The sequence below is a fragment of the Vicugna pacos genome, chromosome 11 (assembly GCF_048564905.1).
Source record: "Vicugna pacos chromosome 11, VicPac4, whole genome shotgun sequence".
In the NCBI taxonomy this organism is placed as follows: Eukaryota; Metazoa; Chordata; class Mammalia; order Artiodactyla; family Camelidae; genus Vicugna; species Vicugna pacos.
In genome coordinates, this window is record NC_132997.1 from 76,179,210 (window position 1) to 76,204,655 (window position 25,446).

Genomic DNA, 25,446 nt, shown 5'->3' on the forward strand with positions numbered 1-25,446 from the left:
TTTGGATCTTATTTTTAAAATTTGTTAGGCAGATCTGGAACAGTGGTCAGTCTAGAGCTAATTATTCTCTCTGTGTACTCTACCCAGTGCCCCAAGAGTCTTGGAGTTTTCCTACCTGGCTGGTGGATACTTCTTTTCAGTGAATCTTTCCCTGGTCTTGTATAGTTTCCTTGTATGCATACACCAGTCGGTACTCAACTGAATATTAAAAGGAGGTTCTCTGCAGATCTCCGGAGTTCTCTTTTTCTCCTCCCTGCTGTTCTCTCCTGTGAACTTTAGCCACTTGGTCTTCCTGAACTCTCAGCTTGGTCTCCTCAACTCAGAGTATTCTCTGGGCTCCACCTGGATTCCCCCTCCCTATGCTGTGGCCTGGAAAACTCTTATGGTAGTAATCTCGGTCATTCAGAGAGCTCACCTCATTTGTTTCCCATCTTTAAGGCATAGTTATCCTTTATTGCTTGACATCCAATCTCTTGCAAACCATTATTTCATATATTTTTGTCTGTTTTTTGGTTTTATAGGTGGAAGGGTAAATAAAGTTCTTGTTACTCTGTCTCAGTCAAAAGCAGAAGTCCGTATGTGAATCTATGACTCCTATATTTACTATATTTATATTTGCAGTGGCCCTTTGGACATGGCTTGCTAAAGGAGGGCATTCCCTTGTCATTGTGTGAAATACCTAGAACATATCTGTAATTTGAGTGCAATCTTTTTTTCAACAGGAATCATGATTCATTGCTTGGTGTTGGACATATTGCTGTCCTATACAAAATTGGGATTTACTTCTTTTCCCTAGCTTGTAGCTTCCTTGTAGCAAGGAAGAAGAAGTAAATTCACAATAGGTAACCACTAATGGTGCTTGCTACAGACCTTCTACTATTGAGGGTTTCTGAGCTGGCCGTAAATAAGTTCAACTTTGCTTCCTTTTACATATCTCTTACAAAAAAAAGACTTTGCTAAATATCTTTGTCCATTAAGGGGTCATAAGCTTTAGAACTATATAACTATCTCTAGTGTAAGTTTTAAATAGAACTGTAATCAGTTAGAAAGGAGAAACCAGAAATACACTATCAAAACATTGAATCTGGTAGTTATTACACTTTCAAATTTACATAGCAGTAAAATAATTTTGTTGAGTCACCTGACAAGAGCTTTTAAAATGCAGTAACTTCCTTCTGTTTTCTAAATTGTTCTTTTTCACCCTTGATTTTCTTATTACTTAACTTCTACTAATATATACATTTTTCATTTCAGTGTCCCCTTTCCCTTTAGATTCACCTTTCTGTGGTTTCCTCTGTCAGGAAAGTGTATCACTTTCTTACAGAAGTGATACACCAGAGCAAATGTAAAAGATCAATAAATAATAAATACTATTTTATTGACCTCATTGAGCTTTTAGCTCACGTTTGAATTTTAATTAGTCTGCTCCCTGTTCTTGTAGGTGTCCTTCAAGTAGTGAAGCAGTATGTCCAGATCCCAGTTTTTGTGATGATTCGGCCACGTGGAGGTGATTTTCTATATTCAGATCGCGAAGTTGAGGTGATGAAGGCTGACATTCGCCTTGCCAAGCTTTATGGTGCTGATGGTTTGGTATTTGGGGCATTGACTGAAGATGGACACATTGACAAAGAACTGTGCATGTCCCTTGTGGGTAAGAATTTATACCTGAGACCAAAAAGCCTCTGATAATGATTGCATTTAATACTGCCAATACAGAAGGATGCAATCACAGAACTGACTTTCTAGTTACACCTGCAGGCACTTATACTAACCTGCTTTAAACAGTAGTTATTTAGATGTTTTGGGCAGAGATTGTATGTGGCATAGCCCTCCTGACTTTCTTCAGTTATTATAGATCTGGTTCTGCTACTGTTCCTGTAGAGTTCAAGGGAAGTTTACCTTGATTCCTTTAATCACAGCATCAAAAACGTCAAAAGCTATTGTAGTTGGTGGGGATGGGGACATGCAGAGAGGACAGAACCAAACTACCTGTATTACTAGAACAAAGTATTTCTTGAAGATTCTCAGAGTGGTAAGTGATAGATGTAATGCTGTCCTTATAGTTGCCAGATCATATGACTTTTTAGTTGGTACCTCTAAAGAGTAGATGACCATTTTTAAAATATGAAAACCAAAGATTAATGGGAACGTAGGACTTTTGAATTTGGAAGGCTGCCATTTTTTTTATTATTATTATAGTTCACTGTCTTCACTTAGGAGAGGAAAGTATAAAAAACTGCCATCTAATATGGAGAATCCTATACTTAGTAATCAGCGATGATCTTCATTCGTGTTGTTGTGTGACTTTCTCTTTATAGCTCTTTGCCGTCCTCTGCCAGTCACTTTCCACCGAGGTGAGTCATTTCCATTTTAGAAGTTCTGTTGAACGGTGTCAGTTTTCTGATTTCACCAAATGCTACAACCTTTTTATAGAATACAATTCTATAGTGTTACAGTATAGAAACCTACTGGTTTCTATATACTGCTCTTGGGACTAACAGTTGTAAATTTAGAGATGCACAATTTCTAGAAAATATGAAGCTTTAGTTATGAAAAGTTGTTAAAAGTGGAAGGCAGTGTTGGTGTGATAGAATAGAGAGTAAGCATTGCCTACGGATATGTGTAGCCTTCCATTCACAGCATTCCAAGCAAGAATCCTGAGATTCATTTTTACTAGATTATCTAAGGTCCTGTGTGATCCCAAAAAGAATAAATCACTATGGCCAGTGAAGTGAAGTGTACTGCTTGGCTTAAGCCAGACAGTGTCATTCCTGGAGCTAGGAGTGAGGTCAGCTTTCCCGGATGAACATGAGATTCGTGGGCAGAGAGGGAATGGATATCTGATGAAGAACTGGATACTATTAATAAGAAGGAGAGAAGAAATGGATGCTGGCTAGTTAATGAACAGATGTTCACTATAGTGCACAAAATTATTTTACATTATTGATAGCTTGTCTACATCAGAATGATTTCTAAAAAGTATCTGATAATTTTACATAAAAAATATTTCCTGTCTCTAAATCTGGCAGTTATAATTTTCATACACTTTTGCCTGCATTGGTAAAATGGAGGAACAAGTATGAATTTTGCCTCTAGAAGCACTGCTATTGCACATGGAAAGAAAGAAGTCTTCAACTTTTTTGACTTGATGATATGGATGAGAAATTATTGAATATTTTTCTATCTTTTTGAGTCAACATTCAAAGATTAGGATAAGAGTGGACACTAGGATGTGCATCCATTTATAGAAATTACGTATAAAGCATTTATCATTGTTTCTTTTTGAAATGAATGGTATCACCAGAAAACTGTTTTCTTAACTTGCTTTTTAGCAACACTTCTCATAAACTAGAGATAACTAAAAGATGTTAGATCACTTAAAAGTCAGAATGTGAGGCTAGACAAAAAAAAAATTTAATATGAAATAATTTAAATTAGTAGACATTTACCTGAAAAATATATAGTTTAAAATTTGATGTGCTAAATAATTCAAAATAAACCCATCATATAGAATATATTTTTCTGTTCTTAAACTTTAAACTGTGAATCATTTCAGACACCTGTTCTTTTCCTTCAATAAATTTAACAAAAATATTTTCATATTTTAAAATTTTTATATTGTCCTGGATTCCACTTTTCTTTTCACTCATGTATTTAACGAGACACTGTGATAGTGTAATTACTGGTAGGAAGGTGCTGCCACCAACAGAAGAAAATCCTTTGTGGTAGGTTTAGCTGCCTACATGCCCTGAAGGGTGAAAGGAAGGGGTCTACCACCAAAGCCACCATATGTTGGCACTTGTGTATCATGTAGCAGTGCTGAGAACCAAAGCAGAAATAGTTTTGTTTGAGAAGAGAATTGTTTTAGAAAGTAGGAAACTTCATATAGTCTGTCGTAAAAAACTATCCTTATACTATGAGCTTTGAGTACAGGTGGTAAATGAATTAGTACAAAATATTAGTCAATATTGAGAATGAACCAAGGCCTTTTCTAGAACTAGTGAGTTTAATATTTTCATTCTGTCCTGTTTGTCTGAAACCTTAGAGCAGATATTCCCAAATCGGTATCACTTGCTTATCACATTTACAGTTTTACCATATCTGAGTGTTTCCTATACAGATTTATTTAATAATTTTCTTAAAATCTTAAGGAAATTTATTTTAAAGAGAAACTTCATAACTAATGAAAAATGAAACCTTTTCACTTCTAATCTGCATGTAAGTAAATGATCTGTTCAAATGTGTACCATTAAAATAACTGCATACTACTGATGGTGTGCACACTGTGGTGTGCTAGTAAACTGGTTCTCAGGAAAAAGGAGCCCTGATTTGTAGCATTTGTTGATTTCTGTGGTTTAAATACTGCCACCTTGACTGATTTTAGGCTCCCAATGGATTAACAATCATGATGCAAAATTCCTGAATATTTATCTATTGGCTCTTGCAAGCCAAGACAGGTTAGGTCCAGCACACCACTGTGTGTATACTGCATTGTGGCCACTGTGTGTATACTGCATTGTGGAAAGCTCTATATTAGAAAAATCTGTTCAAAATTCAAGTCAGTTTTATTTATTTCAGCCTTTGACATGGTTCATGATCCAATGGCAGCTCTAGAGACCCTCTTAACTTTGGGATTTGAACGAGTATTGACCAGTGGATGTGATAGTTCGGCACTAGAAGGGCTACCCCTAATAAAGCGGCTCATAGATCAGGTACACATTATTTCTTTCCTTTCTTCCTAAGGCTGGTGTGGTTTCTCCTGATATTCTGTTGTTCAGTTAGGTTGTGAAACTACATGTTACTGACCTTGTGGTAATTCTGTAGCATGCAGGCAGTAACATTTATATAATTTTTATTTCTTTCCCATGAGTATTTTTAGTAACCAAGGCTCAAGATCAAATTGTAGACAGTGCCTAAATAGCTGATCTAATCTGGATAACTACAGCAAGTTTTATCTTTTTTCTGTCATCAGCATTGCATAGTTTAAGCCACATCTTCTTCTTATTAGCCTATGTATAGTCAGGGGATCCCATATAAAATTTGAGGACATTTTCATTTGGAGGTAAATTCTAAAACTAAACCTGTTTTTTTCTCTCTTATTTCCCCATCTGTCACAACAGGAAGAAATATATTCTTTCTCTTGTATGATTTCCCCTTGCAAATTAGCATCATTTGTAGAGCACTCAGAAGATGGCTTTGTAGTTGTAGTATGTCTGTGTTTTTCTGACACCAGTCCAAAGGCATTAGTGAGTATGGATTTTGAGATAAGAGAGTTCTGGATTTGAGACTCAAGTTTGACACTTGCTATGTAATGTTGAGTAGATTACCAGCCTTTAAGCCTCTGTTTTCTCCTGTGTTAAATTGAGATAAGTTTAATACTTCTTTTATAGTGTTGCTCCGAGGATTGGTAGAGATAAAATAGGATTGGTAGAGATAAGAGATAATATAAGAGATAAGATAAGGCTCTTGGTAAGAGCTTTAGTGGACTGCTTGATATATAATAGATTTTAATACATGTTAGTGTTATTATTATTACTTCTGTTATTAATAATATTATTTAGTGTGTTTGTGTAGACATCTGCTCATGTTCACTATTCTACAGCCATGAAAATAATTTTCAGACATTTTATCTAAGGATTTGATGAATTTTTCTAGTTTGGAACTTACTGATTCTATAAATATTTATTAAGTATATATTAAGTGCAGGGCATTTGCACTATGGTGGTGACCAAAGGATGTGTGTGTGTATGTGTGTGTAGTCACTGCCCTTACAAACTAGTGCACAGCAGGCACCTTTAATAGAGCAGGCAATTTTAATAAAGTGCTATTAAAAAGAAGTCCTGTATGAGCACTATGGAGAGGAATCAACTCCTGATTTGAGGGACAGGGACTGGCAAGTAGTTAGCTATCCAGAAGAAAAGACACCCACACTGCAATGTCTTACTCATTTGAAGGATAATTAGGAGTCATCCATGTAAAAGGAAAGGGGGTGGAGAGAGGGAGAGTTGAGGGAATGCTCCATGAAGAAGAAATAGTGTATGCAAAGACCTGGAAACAAAAATGAGCACAACTTGTTAAGATACTGAAGAATGACTATAATGTTGAATGTGAAAAGAATACTGTCGAGAGCCTTGAAAACTATTTTAGAGTTAATATTTTATTCTTAGTGCACTGGGAAAGTCTGAACAGTTTTAAAAAAGAATTGATGAATCAGGTTTCCATTTTAAAATAGTTGCTCAGTATGGAGTAGAAAATAATTATCATGGCCATTTATTGCATTTCAGAATATCTGTGTGTGAGAGATTTGTGGATTAATCATTGGTTGGCAGGAAGAGCTGTGTTAAATATTCTCATAAACTGACTTTACTTTTTTTCAAAAAATGAAAATTATATGTATTTAAGGTTTTTTTGATATACATATGCAGAATGAAATGTTTACAGTCAAGCTCATCTGCTCCTATAGTTAACTTGTGTGTGTGTGTGTGTGTGTGTGTGTGATGAAAGCACCTGAAATCTACTCTCAGCAAATTTTCAGTATTCAATACAGTATTATTAACTATAGTCATATGCTGTATATTAGATCTCTAGACTTACTCATCCTACATAACAGCAACTTTGTATACCATTTCCTTCACTTCCCCACCCCTGGTAACCACCATTCTATTCTTTACTTCTCTGTGTTTTACTTTTTTACATTCCACAGATAAGTGAGATTATTCTAACTACTTCTTGAAGCAATTACCTAGCAGTATAATATACTGGTTAAAACACAGGATTTGGGATTAGAAAAGTCTGTATTTAAATCCTGGTTTTGCCACGTATTAACAGTGACTTTGGGCAGTTTACTTAACCACCCTAAACTTCAATGTCCTCACCTACAAAGTTAGCTTAATGATAGCAGCTACCTCCTGGAATAGTTGTGGATCACTTCAGCACAAAATCTGACACTTATTGAGTGCTCTGTATTGCTGAATCACTTTGATAGCCTTAGGTAACCATGTAGTTCTAAGTAATTTTTTAGAGAAGGCCAAAAAAATAGTGATAGAATTCATCTTTTTAAACATTTGTCCGTGTTTTGGAAAACTTTCAGTTAGAAGAAACAGTTAAATATGGCTTTTTTCTCCTCCTAAAATCATTTCAACTTTCTAGATAGTAATTACTTAGCTTTGTGGATACTTTGCTTTAGTACAGTTGAGGATACTAAACATCCTTGTTTCACTTACTTCTCTAACAATTATTAAATTTTGTGAAATTTAATATGAAATCTCCCCCTCCCTTTTACTCTCTATTTCATTGACTTGCTTTATTTTTTACATTGTATGCACATATTGCTTCCTGAAATTTTATTATATAAACATACCTATCTGTTGTTTGTTTTCCTTGAACATGTTGAACATGAGAGTAGGAACTTTTTCTTGTTCACCATGTAAGGTGGTGGAACTTATTCTTTCCCCTCTTAGGTTCAGTATTTGAGGGCCTGTGAATTAAACTGACAAAAGACAGATTAGTAGGAAATAAAGATTGTAATCACGTATTTATGTAAGTGTGAGAGTTCACAAAGAAATGTAACTCAAAGAGGTGCTTAGAATTTGGGGCTTATGTACCATCTTAACAGGTGAAGAAGAGACAGGAAGAGGGCACTTAGGAACTTAGAAGTAGAAGGAGAAAGGGCATTATGGGAAAACAAATGACTTTGTTGGAGAGACAGTGGATCCTTAGGAGAATAGTTGGGAGATAGGATAGTTTTATGACAATGTCTTTTTGGGTGTGATGCTAATGAGTTGCTCCCAGGGTGAGGTTTATGACAGTTAAATTCTTTTTCATTTCTTTTGGGAGACTCTGCTTTTAGGCAGATCAGGAATTTCAGGAACTCAAATGCCTTCAGCTCAAAATAATTTTTATGCCACAGTGTTATATTTTGGACCCCTTTAATCACTATATTCCCCATGCCTACAACAGTGTCTTGGTACATGGTAGGCACTTAATAAATATTTGTTAGATGGATGAAGGAGTGAGTAAAGTGATATTTGATAAACACTTTCATGAAAGATCAATTTGATCAGGGTTTTATTTTGCAAATTATTGAGCTTGACATAATGTTATTTTTATCCTGTCAGTGTTACCTACCTACTGCTAGTAGTTCTATACATTTGTAAAGGGGTGATTTCCTTTTGACTTTCAGTGATACCGAGTATATCACCAAAATTTATTTAGAAACTGTGACAAAATGGAATAAAAGTAAGGAAATTTTAATACATATCTTCCAGAATTATCAGAAATTAAATCAATTCATGTAGTCCAGTTTTATTTCTTAATGAGTGAAATGGACCTATGGTTTTGTTAAATTGGTATAATAAGCTATGGAGTTTAGTTGAGGATACAGAATTTGAATAGATTTTTTTCAGTAGTTTACAGTTATGCTATGCTCTTTCTTTTATGCTGAAATCTTATTTATATTCAGTTACTTCCATCCCATCGCATACTAAGAACTCAGAATTAGTATTATTTTTCAGTAATGCCTTTTCTTAAGGTGGTGTAATTATTTAGTATTTATATTTTATTCTCCTATTCTTTATATTCGTAATAGTGCAAGTCTTGAAAGCAATGCAAGAAAGTCACCTTTCTGGATAGAAAGAGTTACTATGCTGAACATTTTATTTGCCTAAGATCCCAAAGAAATAGAAAAGATCTATTGAAAATTAGATACTAGTAGTAATTTAATAAATTTAATATATTATGTTTCCATTTTCACTGCCTTATTATCCCATTTAAGAGAAGGATATTAAAATTTACTTATTTATTTTTTTCTTTTTTCAGGCAAAAGGCAGGATTGTGGTAATGCCAGGTATTTATTTATCTGTCCATTTACTGGTATAACATTGAACGTAGTAAGAAAGAGCAAAGGAGGCAGGACAATATGGGGAAAAGTATTAGTACATGGTGTTTGGAAAGAATATGTAATTTGATAAAAATGTTTTAAAATTGGGAGATCTGTGCTAGAATTTAAAGCTTTATATAAAGAACATTCTAGCAGGGTTTAACTCAGAGAGGAGCAAATAAAGATTGGAGTTTCTCCATGTTTGCTTTCCCATAGTATAGAATTTTGTGAGTGTAGATGTTCATTTCTGGTGAGGCACACCAAGTTTGATGCTGCTATAGTATGTTAGGGCCAAAGGTCCTAGTTGTTGACAAGGCGTAAGCAAACATTTAGGTAATATCCCTGGATATTATAATATAATATTCAGTTTCTGAAGATTTCTGGTCGTCAAACTCTTCCTTCTAGCCACAACAGTTGGATCATATACTTCTGATGATAACTGTAAGATCAATTAAGTAATAATGGCTCATTAGAAATGAATAATTTCTAAAGAATTGGATAAGATGACTTAGAATCAAAGTAGGACACATAAAGACAACCTAAATTTTTAAAATACTTCTTAAACATATAATAAAGTAGAAGATAGAATAATGAATACACACATGCTCATTTATTAATGTTTTGTCACATTTGTCTCATCTTTTTCTATCCTGAGATATTGTAAATTTAAATTAAAGGCACTGTGACATTTTATCTTTATACTTCTTTAAAAACAAAATGGCATTTTACCATAACCACAGTACTGTTATCACATCTATCAAAATAAACATGAATTCCCTAATACCATTTAATACTAAGTCAATACCCTCCTTTCGCTAATTGTACCCAGAATGTTTTTTTATAGCTGATATGTCCATATGTCCAAACCATGATCCAGTCAAGGAACAAGAATTATACTTGGTTGTTATCTATCTTTAATATCTTTTAATATAGAAGTTTTCCTTTTCTTTCTCTGCTTTAAAAAAAATGACATTTAAAAGGTTTGAAATAGTTACCTTGTAAAATGTTCTAATTTTCGGTTTTATCAGATTGCTTCCTTTTGATATTCCTTAGTATGTATTTCCTAACCTCTGTATTTCCCGTAAACTGCTAGTTAGATCATAGGTTATTTAAATTCTGGTTAAATATTTTTGGTAGGAATACTTCGTGGTTAATTCTCTATGCTTCATATTACATCAAATCAGAGGGCCTACAATGTCTGGTTGTCTTAATACCAACAATGCCGGGACTGACCAGGGGTCAAAATAGCCAGATAAAGGCCAGCTTTTAAAAAGAGGCCAGGCAGAGGGATAGTGTCAGAAATTTAGGAAAGCTTTGACATGTAATAAGTCCCTGAAACAGAAGCAAATAGAAAGTATATGTTACCTGTCAAATTGAGACCCTTAATCAGTTAATCAGGGAATGTTAAAGAGACTTAATTGAGTTTGATGCATTTCCATTTAAGACTAAATGTATTTAGCCTTGACAATTAATACTCAGACTTAAACAATTATTAATTTAAGATTGCCTTTGCTTAATATGTAATTAAGTTATCTGCTATGTGCAAGGCATTACTTGGGATGCAGAGTTACACAAGAAATTACTTCTTCAGGAGGCGTACAGTCTTAGGTGAGACGATGTTATATACAGAAATATTTGTGATTATTTAACAAACCTTAGCAAATGCTAATTATATGCCAGGTAGATGTGAAAACACAGACGTGAATAGGAAGTATTCCTTCTGCTTAAGGAGCTCACCGAATAGTTCTATAAACCGATTATTACAATTTCATGTAAGTGAGTTCCAGAAAGTAAAAATTTCTAGGTAAGTCAACCTGAATGCCTAATTGATTGGAAATACAAAGATAAATAGAGCATAGTAGTTTCCCTCTAGGGACTTTCATAATGCTTACAGTATAATTCAGGCTCCGGTTTCCTTATCTATCAAGAGAGGATATTGAACTAGTTGTTCTTTCAGGTCCCAACTGATGTGTAGTCTGTATTTGGAAAATGTATTGCTTGTGTCCTAAAGTTGCTGATGACTGAGCAGCATATATTTCAGTGGCTAGATATTTTGTTATTTATTTGAAGGAAATTTCTATTTGTCTTTTAATCTTTACAAGTTGGTAAAGTGGGCAATATTATCCCTCTTTGGTGAAAAAAAATTGAGGCTCAGTGGATTTAAGTAATTTGTCTAAGATCACATAGCTGTGAAGGGCTACAGTGGTGAAGCCAGGATTCCAATCTAAACCTGACTTCTCTGTTCTTTCTGCTTCTTAGGGCTCACTGATATTACTGTACCATTAAGAAAAAAAAGTTAGTAAGTCAGAAAAACTGTATAAATTAAGTTACTTCAGCAATTTGAATAGTTTGAGATACAGAGTACATATTTTAAAGTCATTTAAAAATATTTATTGAATACATCCTATAAATTAGGAGAGAGGGATAAAAAATGAACAAACTAATTTTATATTTATAATCTAATATCAATTCAGAATATGATTTTTTATATTCAGATATTTAAGAGATTATTCATCAAAACAAATGAGTCATAAAATACTTGATTGTGCAGTTTTAACAAAGTAGAACCAGATTCTTCTATAAAATGAAACAAAAAATTGATATTGTAGTAAATAAACTGTGTGACACCATACATTATTCCCATTTCCAATGAAGTCTGTGTGCTCATCAAATCCTGAATCAGAGAAAGAACCTTAGAGCTTCTCTGTTTGAGACACATTTCTGAGACATCGCTTTTGTAACTTCTTCCTCAAGCCTATCTTACCTTTTGTTTTGTTTTGTTTTGTTTTGTTTTTTGCTTTGAGGGGGAGTAGGGCTAAAGCACTCAGTGATTTTCCTTGCCCTTAGAGTAACCTTTTTAAAGTCAGTAATGTATTAGGAAGAGGAAGAGAGAAGGAAAGCGGGTGATACAGATAAACCAATCCTTATCTTCTATATTAGAAGTCAATAAAAATGGTGTCTAAAATTGACGTATCAAGAAAAAAAGGTATAAGCATAGCATGTAAAGTTACGGATATAAAAACAACCAGAAAAAGTAACAGAACTGGTTACGAGTTCGGGAATGGGAATAGGGTGAAGATGGTAGGGAGGAGGCTACTACTGCCTTGTATCAAATGTTCTTATGTGCTATTTGATTTTTTACCAAATATGAATATTATTTGGATGAATCTTCTTAGCTCAAGAAAACAATTAAGTGAGATAATGTTTGTGAAAAATAGATAATAAATAAATAAATAGTCAATGTGTAGTGTTGTTATATAAACCAGTGGGCATGTAAGGTTCTCTCATGTAGGTTCTTTGACCTCATCTTTTGTTCTGCAGAGTCTATAATCTTGTCTTTTATAGTTTTTTTCTAAATCCATTCTAGTTTAATAAGGAGAGAGTAATTCTTGAATCAGTGAGAAATTTCAGTATGGAGATTTCAGGTAGAGCAAGCCGTCATATTATTCATTAAATTTTATACAAAAATCTATTCTACTTGATGTATTACTTATTCTTTCCTACAGGGGGTGGCATAACAGAAAGAAACCTACAAAGGATCCTTGAGGGTTCAGGTGCTACAGAGTTCCACTGTTCTGCTCGATCAGCCAGAGATTCAGGAATGAAGTTTCGGTAAAAATATATTCTTTGACTCATACAAAAAGGAATGAGATTAATCTTTACTTCCCCAAATAGGAAAAGCTTAGGTGATGGCATGATTAATGAATGGAATGTTGTGATTAGTATGTAAGTATTGTGTCATTTTTGAAGTTTTTAAACTGCAGAATGATTCTTATCCTGCCTTAAATATGCAGGCATTTCTGAACAGAGGCTAACCTACAAATCCTTAAGTCATTGCTGAACTTAGACCAGTTAATAATAAACAAATTCAGCAGCTAAGCTTCAAGTGAGTCAGTTGGCTGTATGCCCACTCATTTGTGATTTCCTTTAGCAAAGTTAATAACTATGGTGTAAGGCTGGAAGGGCCATAGTCATGTTTATCTTTCCTACCTTTATACTTAATTAAGGCTTTCCTCACCTTTCCTCTCAGTTATTTTGACATTATATTGCTATAAAGGAATTTAAACTGTTACATGTTTTTTATTATACTTGAGAGGACTCCTATAATTTAATAGTTACTGATTATTTTTATTTATAAGTTGGGGAAAGTGAGATATAAAAGAAACAAGTGCCTTAGAATTTACAATTCCAGATACAAAATCAAGTATACAACCTGGTAGATTTGGCTACTAGATGTTTCAAGTAATGAATAAAAATTATCAAATACGGCAGTCCAGAGTCCTTGACCTGTACTTGTTCTTGAGCCATGAAATAACCTGAGATGAAGTGCCAGTAGAGGGGATCATTTAACAACTTATATAATTAATTATCTGTTCCTTTATTATTTCTGTTGCAGAAATTCCTCTGTTGCTATGGGAGCCTCTCTGTCTAGCTCAGAATATTCTCTAAAGGTAACAGATGTGACCCAAGTAAGGACTTTGAATGCTATTGCAAAGAATATTCTGGTTTAGCCAGAGCTGTCTGAGAGACACGGATGTCACAGGATGAAGGTGGAAGAATAGTCTGCAGTTCTTAGTGGCATGGCTTTAACCTTCTTCTCTGGCCAGGACAGTCAGTTTTTAAGTATCATATTGCCATGGATAATATTTCCAAGAAGAAAAAAGAACTCGAAATACAGTCACTTCCTTTGCTTAACCTTGCCAGCCATCTTCATCATCATGGTTAAATCTGGTCTGCACTTCTTCCACGGACAGAGGCGTAGTCTGTTTTGAGTGGAATTAATTGATGAACTGAGAAAATTGAGCTGCAAGGTATGAATTCAGATGTGACTTCATGGTCAATTCAATAGCAATATTTTGCCTTTTCATTTGTGAAATAAAAATTTCCATTCTATTACAATAGAGTCTCTTATTCATACGCTGAATACAATTTGTAGCAAAATGTTAAAGGGAAGATTTTTTGTTGTTGTTGTTTTCCTTCATTTTCTCTTTTTATTATGTACTCTTTGGATGTGTTGCCCTGGGCAAGATGCTAAGGATATAGAGTAAAATGGTACAGCATAAAAATTCCCACACCTGGGAAGCAGGATGTAAAAGTTCCCAGATAGATGAAGGCAGAAGTGATCTCTATTGTTCAGCAGGTTACTTCCGCCTCTGTCCCCAGATAGAGAAATGGCTTAACCATAAGATTCATCTGATAATTTACAAAGACCTATACTGAGAATTGGGGGAAGTTAGGGAGGTTATGAAAATAGCTGTTTCTCTCAGCTGAGGCCACAGATAAGGAGAATGGTTTCTAGTGATGAAAGATGCTTTTCCTATGAGTAGGTCCCAAGTGTTCAAGTTCATCACTAGTTTTATCTGTTACTTTCATATTTATAATCTCATTTTACACAAACACTGCTCCTGTTTTTTCTATATTAGGAAAGTAACAAATCATAATATAAAGAGTTTGCCTTTGGTTAGGAAGCTAGTTACTGGAGCCTCTATAAATAGCATGCACAGATTTGGGTACTAATGAATGTACATACCAAAAACCTTGCCTTTTTTTAACGTGTCCCTTTCCTTATGTTGAAATCTTAACATTGCTCATTTTTCAGGTGTGATTTTAACATAGAATATTTGCCAAGGAATTTATGAGAAATGAGAGGCAAACTATTTAAAAATCAAAAATAACCTCAGTGGTTTCTATTAGTGGTTTCTGTTAATAGTTTTAACTATTGGCTTTGGAATATAGATACAGATACGTAAGTATCACATACAGATGCACACACATAGTTAGCATTTTGGCCGAACCCTCCCCCATGCTTGGACTTCACTGTATGATCCTCCAGAGACAAGGCCATGTTATCATCTCTAAACAGATAGCTAAGAATCTGAGAGGTTCTGTGAATTACTCAAAATTTAATAACAAGTTAATGTTGTTTATGACACTTGAGTGCTAAGCTACTAACCTCCAAGTTTTCTGCTTTAGGATGTTTCTGGTATGTAGATGTGGTACAGAGAGCAGTACTCCTGGGCAAATCAGACACACCTGGAATCATCCTGGCTTCCAGTTTAAGTTAATTTCTTGAACTTTAATTCCTTTATTTGTAAATCAGGAATAATAACTAAACTATAGTTTCTGGTTTAATGATATATTAAAATGCCAAGTACATAGTAAGTGCCCATTAAGTGTTAGTTCTTTTCTTCCAGGTTAACTTTCTAGTATCACTCTTTGATAGTTTAAAAGTCCTTCCCAGGAAGCCACGCACTGAGTACTGAAGCCAATGTTTTGTGTGCCCTCCACTATGTGAATATAAAAGAAGCATTAAGGTAACCGCTTACCTTGATTTTACTTACATAGTCCTGTTTTAAAATATTTACTTATTATTTCATGTGTATATGTCTTTTCAATATTATAAGTATTTTGAGACTTGGGAACAATGTCTTCATATTTCTATATATTTCTCATTGCAGCCATCAAATTGTGTATTCATAGTATCAACTTACTTTTCTAGTAGAAAAAGAGCGCTGGATTGGGAGTCAGGACTTACTGACTTCGGTAACTATGCTGGATATCTTCAGTTTGCCCCATCCAGAGCCACTCTGTAAACTGAGTCCAGCAACATAAAAGAGATTATACACTATGACCAAGTAGGATTTATATCAGGAATGCAACATCCAAAAATCAGTACAATAAATTTTGTACAATAAAGTACAAAAATCACATAATCATCTCAATACAGAAAAAACATTTGACAAAATCTAACACCTTTTCATAATAAAAACACTCCGCAGACTTGGAATAAAAAGGAACTTCCTCAACCTGATAAAGAGCATCTGCAAAAAAGCAGCACACAGAGCTGACATCTACTGAATACTTTCTCCCTAAAATCAGGAACAAGACAAGATGTCCATTCTCACCCCTTCTACTCAACATTGTACTGGAGGTTCTAGCCAGGTAATTAGGCAAGAAAAAGAAATAAAAAGTATCCAGATTAAGAAGGAAGAAATAAAACGTGCTCTATTTATAGGTGACACGATCTTGTATACAGAAAATTCTAAAGAATCCACATGAAAAAAACTAAATAAGTTCAGCAAAGTTGCAGGATGTAAAATTGATATACAAAATCAATTGTGTTGCTATACACTAGCAATTAACAATCCTAAAATGCAATTAAGAAAATAATTCCTTACAAACTACTATCTATAAAATAAATAATAAAGTCCTACTGTATAGCACAGGGAACTATATTCAATAGCTTGTAATAACCTATAATGGAAAAAGAATGTATATATGAGTAAATAAATACACATATAAAACTGAATCACTTTGCTGGACAGCGGAATATTATAAATCAACTGTACTTCAATAAATAAATAAATTTTTAAAAATTCCATTTATAATAACATCAAAAATGATAAAATGCTTAGGAATAAATTTAATCAAATAAGTGCAAGACTGTACATTGAAAACTACAAAGCATTTTTAAAAGAAATTTTTAAAGACCTGACAATAAATAGAGGAAAGACATTTCATGTTCGTAGATGGGAAGACTTAATATTGTTAAGCAATATTCTCCAATTGGTGTACAGATTCAAGGCAATCCCTATTAGCATCCTTACTGCCTTTTTGGCAGAAATTAATAAGCTGGTCCTAAAACTGATCTGGAAATGCAAGGTACCTAGAATAGCCAAACAATCTTGAAAAGGAATAAAGTTGGAGGACTTACACTTCCCAATTTCAAAACTTACTACAAAGCTGCAATAATTGAGACAGTGTGTTTCTGACATAAAGGTGAATATATAGCTCAATACAGTAGAACTGAGAGTCCAGGAGTAAACCTTTATACTGTAATCAATCGATTCTTTTTCGTTTGTTTTATTTTTTTGTGGCGGAGGGGGTTAGGTTTATTTATTTATTTTTTAGTGGAGGTACTGTACTGGGGATTGAACCCAGGACTTCGTGCATGCCAAGCATGTACTGTACCACTGAGCTATACCCTCCCCTCTAATTGATTCTTGACAAGGTGGCAAGGTAATTCACTGGGGAAAGACACTTGAAGAATATGCATTCCGTCTGCTCCTGTATAGATGCTAAATTAGTCTTTTTTTAAATGGTACTGGACAACTGGATATATGCATGCAAAAGAATGAAGTTGGACCTTACATCATGTACAAAAATTAATTCAAGTGGATCAAAGACCGAAATAAGAGAGCTAAAACATAAAATTCTTAGAAGAAAACAGGAGCAAATCTTTGTGACCTTGAGTTAGGCAGAGCCTTGGATATGATAGGAAAAGCATAAGTGACAAAAGAAAAAATAATGCTTCAAAGGGTAACATAAGGAAAGTGAAAAGAAAACCTATAGACTGGGAGAAAATATTTGCAAATCTTGTATCTGATTAGAGGGCTTGTATCCAGAATATATAAAGAATACTTAGAGCTCAACAATAAAAAGACAGCCCAGTTTAAATCAAGCAAAGGATTTGAATAGACATTTCTCCAGAGAAGGGGTACAATTGGTCAACAAGCACATGAATAGATGCTCAACATCATTAGTCAGTAAGGAAATGCAAATCAAAACCCCACTGAGATATCACTTTACACCGACTAGAATGGCTATACCCCAAAAAAGACTGATCATACCTAGTGTTGGCAAGGATATAGAGCAAGTAGAACTTTCATGTGCTGCTGGCGGGAATGTGAAATGCTGGAGTCGCTTTGTAAAGTAGTCTAGGGGGTTCTCAGATGTTAAACACTGAATTGCTGAATGGCCCAGCAACTCCACTTCTAGGTATATACCCAGGAGAATTGAAAATACGTCTATGCAAAACTTTGTACATGAATATTCCTAGCAACATTTTTCATCTTTCAGAATTAGAGTATAACTTAACTCTAACTGGAGTATTTTGCAACCTAACTAATGAAATAAATCAAAGACCATTAATGCTGAAACCATTAGGTAAAATGTTGATTGGGGGCTGAATATCCAAATGCTGCCAAAATAACATGCTATGGATTATTTGCTAGTCATCAAAGTAGAAGCTTGATATTACAATGGAGCTATCTGTCTGGTTGTTACCACCTTAACCCAGTAATCAAATGTAGCATTTTTAGCAGTGGAAGAGTATACTGCTGAAAGACAGAATTTGAGGAAGGTATCAGCCAGTGTACATAACCTGTGTTAGGAAATTGCAGTTTGGAGGTTGCCCAAGTACCTCAAGGGAGACTAAGAGTTGGACCACCTGGAAAGTGGCTGTAACAAACTATGATGGCTCACTATTGATCAAGCAAGAGTGAACTATAAACAACACCAGCTCAATGCTGTGATTAACAATCTCAGTTTAATTGGAACTTTTCTGATTTTAGCACGGAAAGAACCATTTCCTAGGAAATTGCTCAGTGCCGAGCAAACTGGGAAATTTGGCCATCCTACCAGTTCAGTAAAATTGCCTTTGCTTCTTTCCCCCCTGGTCCTCACCTCCTTGCCCCAGTCCAAGAATTAGTGGGAGAGAAATTGAATAATAAGGAAAAATGATATAACGAGTGACACTTCCCCTCCCAGTAGTAGCTGGTCAGGGAGCCCGGAGAGGACAGGGGCTTTAAATTGGATGTAAGGTTTTTTTTTTTGTGGATGCTAAAAATGTTCCAAAATTGATTATAATGATGGTTACACAACTGAAAATGCTAAAAAACCACTAAATTATACAGTTTAAGTGGGCAAATTGTGTGTAATTTATATATTAATAAAGCTGTTTCTAAAAATGAATGTGAGAGAGTTAGATTAGATTAGTTTGGACCTTTTAAACCTGAGAGAGAGCAAAGAAGCTATAGGATCTGCCTGAGATGTGGTCTAAGGCAGGGAAGGAGGTTTGGTACAGTATGGTTGAAGACGATGGTAGAAGCAAAATACCGTTTCTTATTTGTTTTCTATTTAATGTCTCTCAATAAGATGGCTACACTGGTTTGAATGGATTTCTGATTCCTGCAACTAAGAGTTGTGGCTAAGACACCTGAAGAATATTCATTCCATCTGCTCTTGTATAGATGCTAAATTTTATTCTTGGATAAAATCACAAAGAGCTGCCTCTTTGGATGGCATTGCTCTAGTCCCTTGTAGAATTAAAAAAAAAAAATCCAATCCCACATTCGCATTGTGCCACTGGTCTATACTGGAGATATAATGGAAAACAGTTGTATAAAATACCTATATCAATGTGTTATTGAGATCCTAGAGAGGATTATTTTTTCTAAAGTGTCATTCTGAGGAGTAGCTGGGCTTCTGAACAATTGATACGTTTATATCTTATGTGTATGGAATTACGTTATTAGCATGACACTTTGCCTAATTCTTTTCTTTCTGGCTGCCCTTGAAAGATAATGCTTTCCTGATAGAACTGTCAAATAGCTTCCCCTGCTCATGGGAGAGGGCACGTTGACCCAGGCCAACCAATTAGAATGCATCATTCTTTTGTCCACATTATTTGGTCCAGATATGGGAACACAGCACAAACAGGGCCAAATGGAATGAACCAAGAAATTTTTCTGGAGCTCTCTGAAAAGAGATGCTCTCTTTTCACTAGGATAACTGGCTAACTAAGAAGAGTGTAAGCATAGAGCTTTTTAGACCATCTCTGCCAGCAGGTGAAAAGAGCCTACTTGAGAATGAAACCAACACAGAAGCAAATGTTCTGAGAGCTTTGTTAGAGTTTCTGAATCTATCTATGCCTAAAGCTAATTCCATTCACAGACTATTCTATTAAATGAGCCAATAAATCTTTTCATATTCATGCGTGTTTGATTTGGATCTTTGGCACTTGCAAAGAGAAGAGGCCTGATTGATACAGACTAACTCAGTTTTCCTCTTTCAGTTGACGGAAGTTCAGAGTCAGATTTGCATGCCACACATAGCAAGTGGACAGGACCATGTTGAATACATTTTGTGCAATGAGCTTGTCCCTTGTTTTATCTTTTTCTATCCTTTTTTTTCTTTACTCATTTTATCTTGTTATATTTTATGTATTTTTGTAAGCCACTTCAAATCTTTTTTATAATAAGGTGCTAAATAGTAGGCATTATCTCCCATATTAATCTGAATCTGGATTGGAGCAAAACCAAGAATTTATTCCTGGTGGACATCATTGGTTTCCTACCCAAAGTTTCTCTCTCTTTTCTTCTCCCAATTGTTGTTGTAGAAATCACTCTCCATGTGACCCATGTGATTTAGGAAAGGCTGACCTCACCCACAGCTTCAGGGAATAGTGTAAAGGTAAACTTATTCTCGTTGGAAGGAATTGATTCAGAAATTTGGGCCATTGAGATATCAGGGGAAGTTTGCTGATGGCTTCTATTTCTAGGAGACCTCCTGAAAATGACCCTTTCTCTCTTGCTATATGTTATGATGTGTGAATATGAGTCTTGAAACTGTAACCGCCATGTTTGAGGATAAAACTGATGTTAAAAGAGAGCAAAGCCAAAAGAATGAGAGGGAAATGAGGCATAAGTATTGGGACAAATCAGTCCTGAGAACTGCAGTATCTCTGGGTTTTCAGTTATCTGAAGCAATAAATATTTTCATTCAAGCCACTTTAAGTTGGACATACCCTTTATAAGCATCCTAATATAATTGGAGAATGAGATTTTGGCAGTGATTTTTTGGGGGGGGGTTTGATCAAAAGCAGAGAAAACAAAAGCAAAAATAAGCAAATGGGACTACATCAAATTAAAATCTCTGTACAGCAAAGAAAAGCATCAACAAAATCAAGAGGCAACTTACAGGATGACAGAAAATACTGGCATATCATACATCTGATAAGGGGCTAATATCCTTATAAAGAGCCATTAAACTCAATAGGAAAAACAAACAATGTGATTTTAAAATGGGCAGAAGGATTGATAAGAATAGACACTTTTCCAAAGAAGACAAAGACATGGCCAACAAGTACATGAAAAGGTGCTCAACGTCACTAATCATCAGGAAAATGCAAATCAAAATGATGAGATATCACCTCATACCTGTTAGAATGACTGTTACCAAAAGACAAATAATTGTTGGCAGGGATGTGGAGAAAAGGAAACCCTTGTGCACTGTTGAGGGGAATGTAAATTAGTAAAGCCACTATGGAAAACAGCATGAAGGTTTCTAAAAAAAAAAAGAAAGAAAGAAAAATAGAACTAATATATAATCCAGCAATTCCACTTCTGGGTATTTATCTGCAGGAAACAAAATCACTATCTCAAAAAGATACCCACACCCCTGTGTTCACTGTAGCATTGTTTACAGTGGCCAATACATGGAAACAACTTGTGTCCATCAGTGGATGAATGGATAAAGAAATTGTGAGACACACACACACACACACACACACACACACACACACACACACACACACGCAAAATGGAATATTATTCACCCATTAAAAATGTGGAAGGAAATCCTGCCATTTGCAACGACCTAGATGGAATGGATAGACCTTGAGGGCATTACGCTAAGTGAAATAAGTCAGACAGAGAAAGACAAATACCGTGTGATCTCATATGGAATCTAAAAACAAAAAAAACAATCTCAGAGAATGGATTGGTGTTTGCCAGAGGTGGGGGTGGTCAAAATGAGTAAAGGTGGTCAGAAAGAAATTGGAGAGTCATTTTCCCCTCTGGCAGTTGGTATGAAGGTTTCATTGCAATCTTATTTAGTAGGGTTAAGAACCTTCCAAATCTTTATACAGTGTGACAGTTGCAAGGGAAATCCTATCTTTAGAAAAACGGTCTTATTGGTAACTCACTGGCTTGACTGAGCTCAAAGTTCTCTAAATGTCCTTTCAGCTTAATTAAGATAGAGTTCAATGAACTTCAGTCACCTATCTTAGAGAATGCACTTTATACTTTGAAATTGCTCAGAAGTCAATTACAGTCAATTATAATTATGTATTTGAAGATAGGACACATAAATAAGTCATACTGTTTGGAGACCTTTCAAACCATTCAGGAGGGTTCACTCACAAGATGCCAAAGAGATGGCCCTTCTCTTTATAGGTCAAAGAGGAACCCATGTCAAAAGTTAATAATTATGAAAATAGCACATTTTATTTATTTAGCTCATATCTATATGCCTAGCACTGTATTTGCTGCTCTATGGTTGCAACTTTCATAGTAAAAGAATTTAAAATTGAAATTATAGGTTTTTCCTTTAAATAAAATATGTGCCTCTTCATACTCCTTTTGCAAATACCACTTGGTAATCCCTCTCCAATACATCCCCAAATAACAAATAAAAAAGCTAAGTGCTAGTAAAAGCACTCCCCAAATTTCTACATATATGCAAACATATATATATACAGAGAAATGCATATTTTACAGTCTTAGCAGTAGGCTTAAAAATACTGTCCAGCAAATTTTCACTAATTTGGCCATTTTCATGTTCTCAATTCACAAAATTATCTATAATAATAATGATCCAACCATAAATTATAAGAATGCATTTGGTATTATGAAGTTAAACAACTTCAAAGTAAAAAGCCAACATATGTTAAGGTAGTGCTTTGTCTAACTGTGATAAGAATAAACTCAGCTTTGTCTTAAAATGTTCTTTTGGTGCTGTTTTCAGGGAACCAGTGTTCTACAGAATTCAACATCTTATGTGTATTTTCTTTTAGCTTATTTTGTTCACTCCTCCAGTTCTCCAAAAAGCAGCCACTATTAACAATTTCTTTTGTATCCTTCCAGAAATTTTTATAATTTACTTGTATTTAATCCTGGTAAAGGTATGTGGTTCTCCATGTGACAATTACTATTTATATTGCCTCTCCATGTTATTTTTGTCAGATGTATTTCCCGCTTGACACCTTTCATATTAGTACAGTTGTCCTCGGTATCTGTGGGGGATTGGTTCCAGGACTCACCAGGACACCAAAATCTGCAGATTCTCAAGTCCCTTGTATAAAATTGTATAGCGCTTTCATATAACCTATGCACATCCTCCTGTATACTTTAAATCATCTCTAGATTACCTATAGTATCTCATACAACGCAAATGCAAATAGTTGTAAATACAATGTAAATGCTATGTAAATAGTTGCCAGTGGATGGCTTGCTTTTTGAAACTTTCTGGAATTTTTTTCTCAAGTATTTTTCATCCATGATTTGTTGAATCTGTGAATGTGGAACCTAAGGATACAGAGGGCTGACTGTATTTATTTTATAAATTTCTCTTGAAAATTAAAAAAAAATTGTATAGACATTTTTCTGTTTTCTGATATCACCTTTTCCACCCCCAGGACTCAGAAGAGTATTATTCTTTCCAGTGTATTTTTTTTTATACTAGCCCATTTTCTTCTGTTGTTTTATGTCCTATCAAGAATATGTTTTATGGGATAATGTGAAGTAAAGACCTAAATTACTTCTTTTCTATACTAATATGCTTTTGTCTAAAAAACATTGAACTGTTTGTTCATCCAATTCTCTCTAGTATGTCAAGTTAAAAGATTATCCTTTGATTTTTCCAGGGATATTATTCTGTTTCATTTATAGATTTACTATTTTTAAAGTACATATTCTCTTTTAAAATTACATAAATATTTTAGTACTTGACTTTTTGGTAATCTTTAAGCCTTGTTCAATGAATTTCACTAATTATTTAAATCTATGCAGTTTGTATATTCTTTCAGAAAAATTTGACTGTATTTCAGGTTTTAATAACTAATAAAAGAATAGGTTTATAATAAGTGAAAATATTAAAAATTAATGTTTACTTAATTACTTTTACATCCTTTTTCATCCCTGGCTATTCTAAATTATTGTTTGTTTTAGCAGCACAAAAATGTACAGATTTTCTTTGATGGGTAAGTTTGGGAGTAATTATTTTATTACTTCATATTATAGTTTTTAGCTTATACTATTGGAACATGAATATTAGACCCAATTTAAAAATACAAAGGGAAAAACAATCTTTTTACTGTTACCACTTAAATCTGGATATCTATTTTAATATATTGCAGAAGAAAGAAAACGTTTCTTAAGTTTATATGTAATAATTAACTAACAGTATGAACTCTTTGGTTATCTTGAACATTGAACTTTTGTAGATTCTTCAAAGTTGTTTAAATGCAACCACTTTTTAATCAACGTTTGCTTACTAAGTAGAAATGATACAGCATATTTTTTCCCCGAGTCATATAATCAGACATTCCCTCCTACTGAATTATCTCTATGCAATCAATTATTTACAGAACACACACACTGAGTTATTAAGAAGAGATTTCTAGAAACCATTGAGAAAAATGCTGGTAGAAATCATTTTACTTTGGACCACCAGAGCTGAAGCCAGAATCCAGGTTTCCTGACTCTTTTACATGTTGCAGTCTTTCTTAATACAGTCTTTAAATATCAGTGATGACACTTAAAAAGAATTCACAGAACACTTCATCTGTTAGAATAGGAGCATTCCTGAAAACTTGCATGTATTTGACATATTCAGATCACATCATCAGAGCAGTAAGAATGCTCGTAATTTAAAGAAATCCTATGGTGTATCCTTAGGTAAATGGAAACATCACACTATTTTTGTCTTTTGTGTATATTTTATATACATTAAATCATAAAATCTTGGAGACCTTCCAGCCGGACTTTCTCCCCAAAGCATACTTTCTCCAGTCTTTTCTACTTCTTGAGGGGGTGGGAGGACATGTTGATGATTTTGCTGTATAGATATAGAGTATTAGTCTTTGTAAGTTGTGGGATATAGGATAATTTTCTTAACCTGTTTCCTAATTGATAAAATTGAAATAAAAATACCTACATCACAGGATTATTGTGAGGATTAAATGAGACAAAAATTTTAGAGTGCTCTAAAGTAGAATATATTCATTATTTAAGAAACCTATGTGAGGTTGATATAAGCTGTCCATGAAATGTGAGTTCTCTCGTTCTCAGCCTGATCGAGGTCATCGATAAAAATGTTGAAAGTGCTGGCGCCACTGCAGACTCTTGGAATGCCAGTGAACATCTGCCACAGGTTATATCATTTATATCATTCTGTTAATTTATTTGAATATACAGTGGTTCAAACAACTAAAGGACCATATAAATATGCTTTCATCCAGTCCAAGTTTCTTAGTATTATCTACATAGAAAGAAATCATGACGTATTGTCAGATGCCTTGCTGAGTTCGAGATATGTTATACCTGCTGCCAATGTAATAATCACATCAAAAAAGGAAATTAAATTAGGTACCCTGGTTTGTTCGTAGTCATTCTGGTTCTTAATGATCAGCTTCCTTTTAAAACTCCAAAAACATTATTTATTTAGCAAACCTTTCTAGATCTTTCCAATGGTAAATGTCAGACTTTACCTATGATTTTCAGTACCTTCCTGTTCAAAAATCAAGGCATTTGCCTCATCCAGTCTTTTAATACCTTTCGTATTCTCAGTGATTCAAAAACATTGCAGATAATGGTTCTGCATTTACTTCTGTAAGTTTTTTCAGAACCTATTTTGGGCCACAGAAACTTCTCTGATATCCATTCGACTCTTTCCAGTGTGTAATGGAAAACAGTGAAGTCTCTGAAACCCCTGCTCTCCCATGCCAG

The 25,446-nt window shown here is 34.4% G+C and overlaps 1 protein-coding gene across 8 annotated transcripts in view; it reads left to right on the forward strand.

Annotated features, from left to right (window-relative positions):
* The window catches only part of CUTC (cutC copper transporter), a 44,588-nt gene that overhangs the window by 7,305 nt on the left and 11,837 nt on the right, over positions 1 to 25,446 (forward strand). For 3 of the 8 annotated variants that reach the window (XR_012077537.1, XR_012077539.1, XR_012077538.1), the window contains exons 4-11: positions 1,442 to 1,651; positions 2,319 to 2,354; positions 4,579 to 4,712; positions 8,818 to 8,845; positions 12,385 to 12,490; positions 13,275 to 13,689; positions 15,073 to 15,192; positions 24,790 to 24,871. Coding sequence is in view for 4 of the 8 variants with exons in the window: in XM_006210530.3 (XP_006210592.1) it covers positions 1,442 to 1,651; positions 2,319 to 2,354; positions 4,579 to 4,712; positions 8,818 to 8,845; positions 12,385 to 12,490; positions 13,275 to 13,389 (629 nt within the window). In the remaining 4 variants the exon portion in view is untranslated. Of the gene's footprint in view, positions 1 to 1,441; positions 1,652 to 2,318; positions 2,355 to 4,578; positions 4,713 to 8,817; positions 8,846 to 12,384; positions 12,491 to 13,274; positions 13,778 to 15,072; positions 15,193 to 24,789; positions 24,872 to 25,446 lie in introns of those variants that run through there. The other 5 variants (XM_006210530.3, XM_072971753.1, XM_015244689.3 and 2 more) reach the window with 4 other exon arrangements.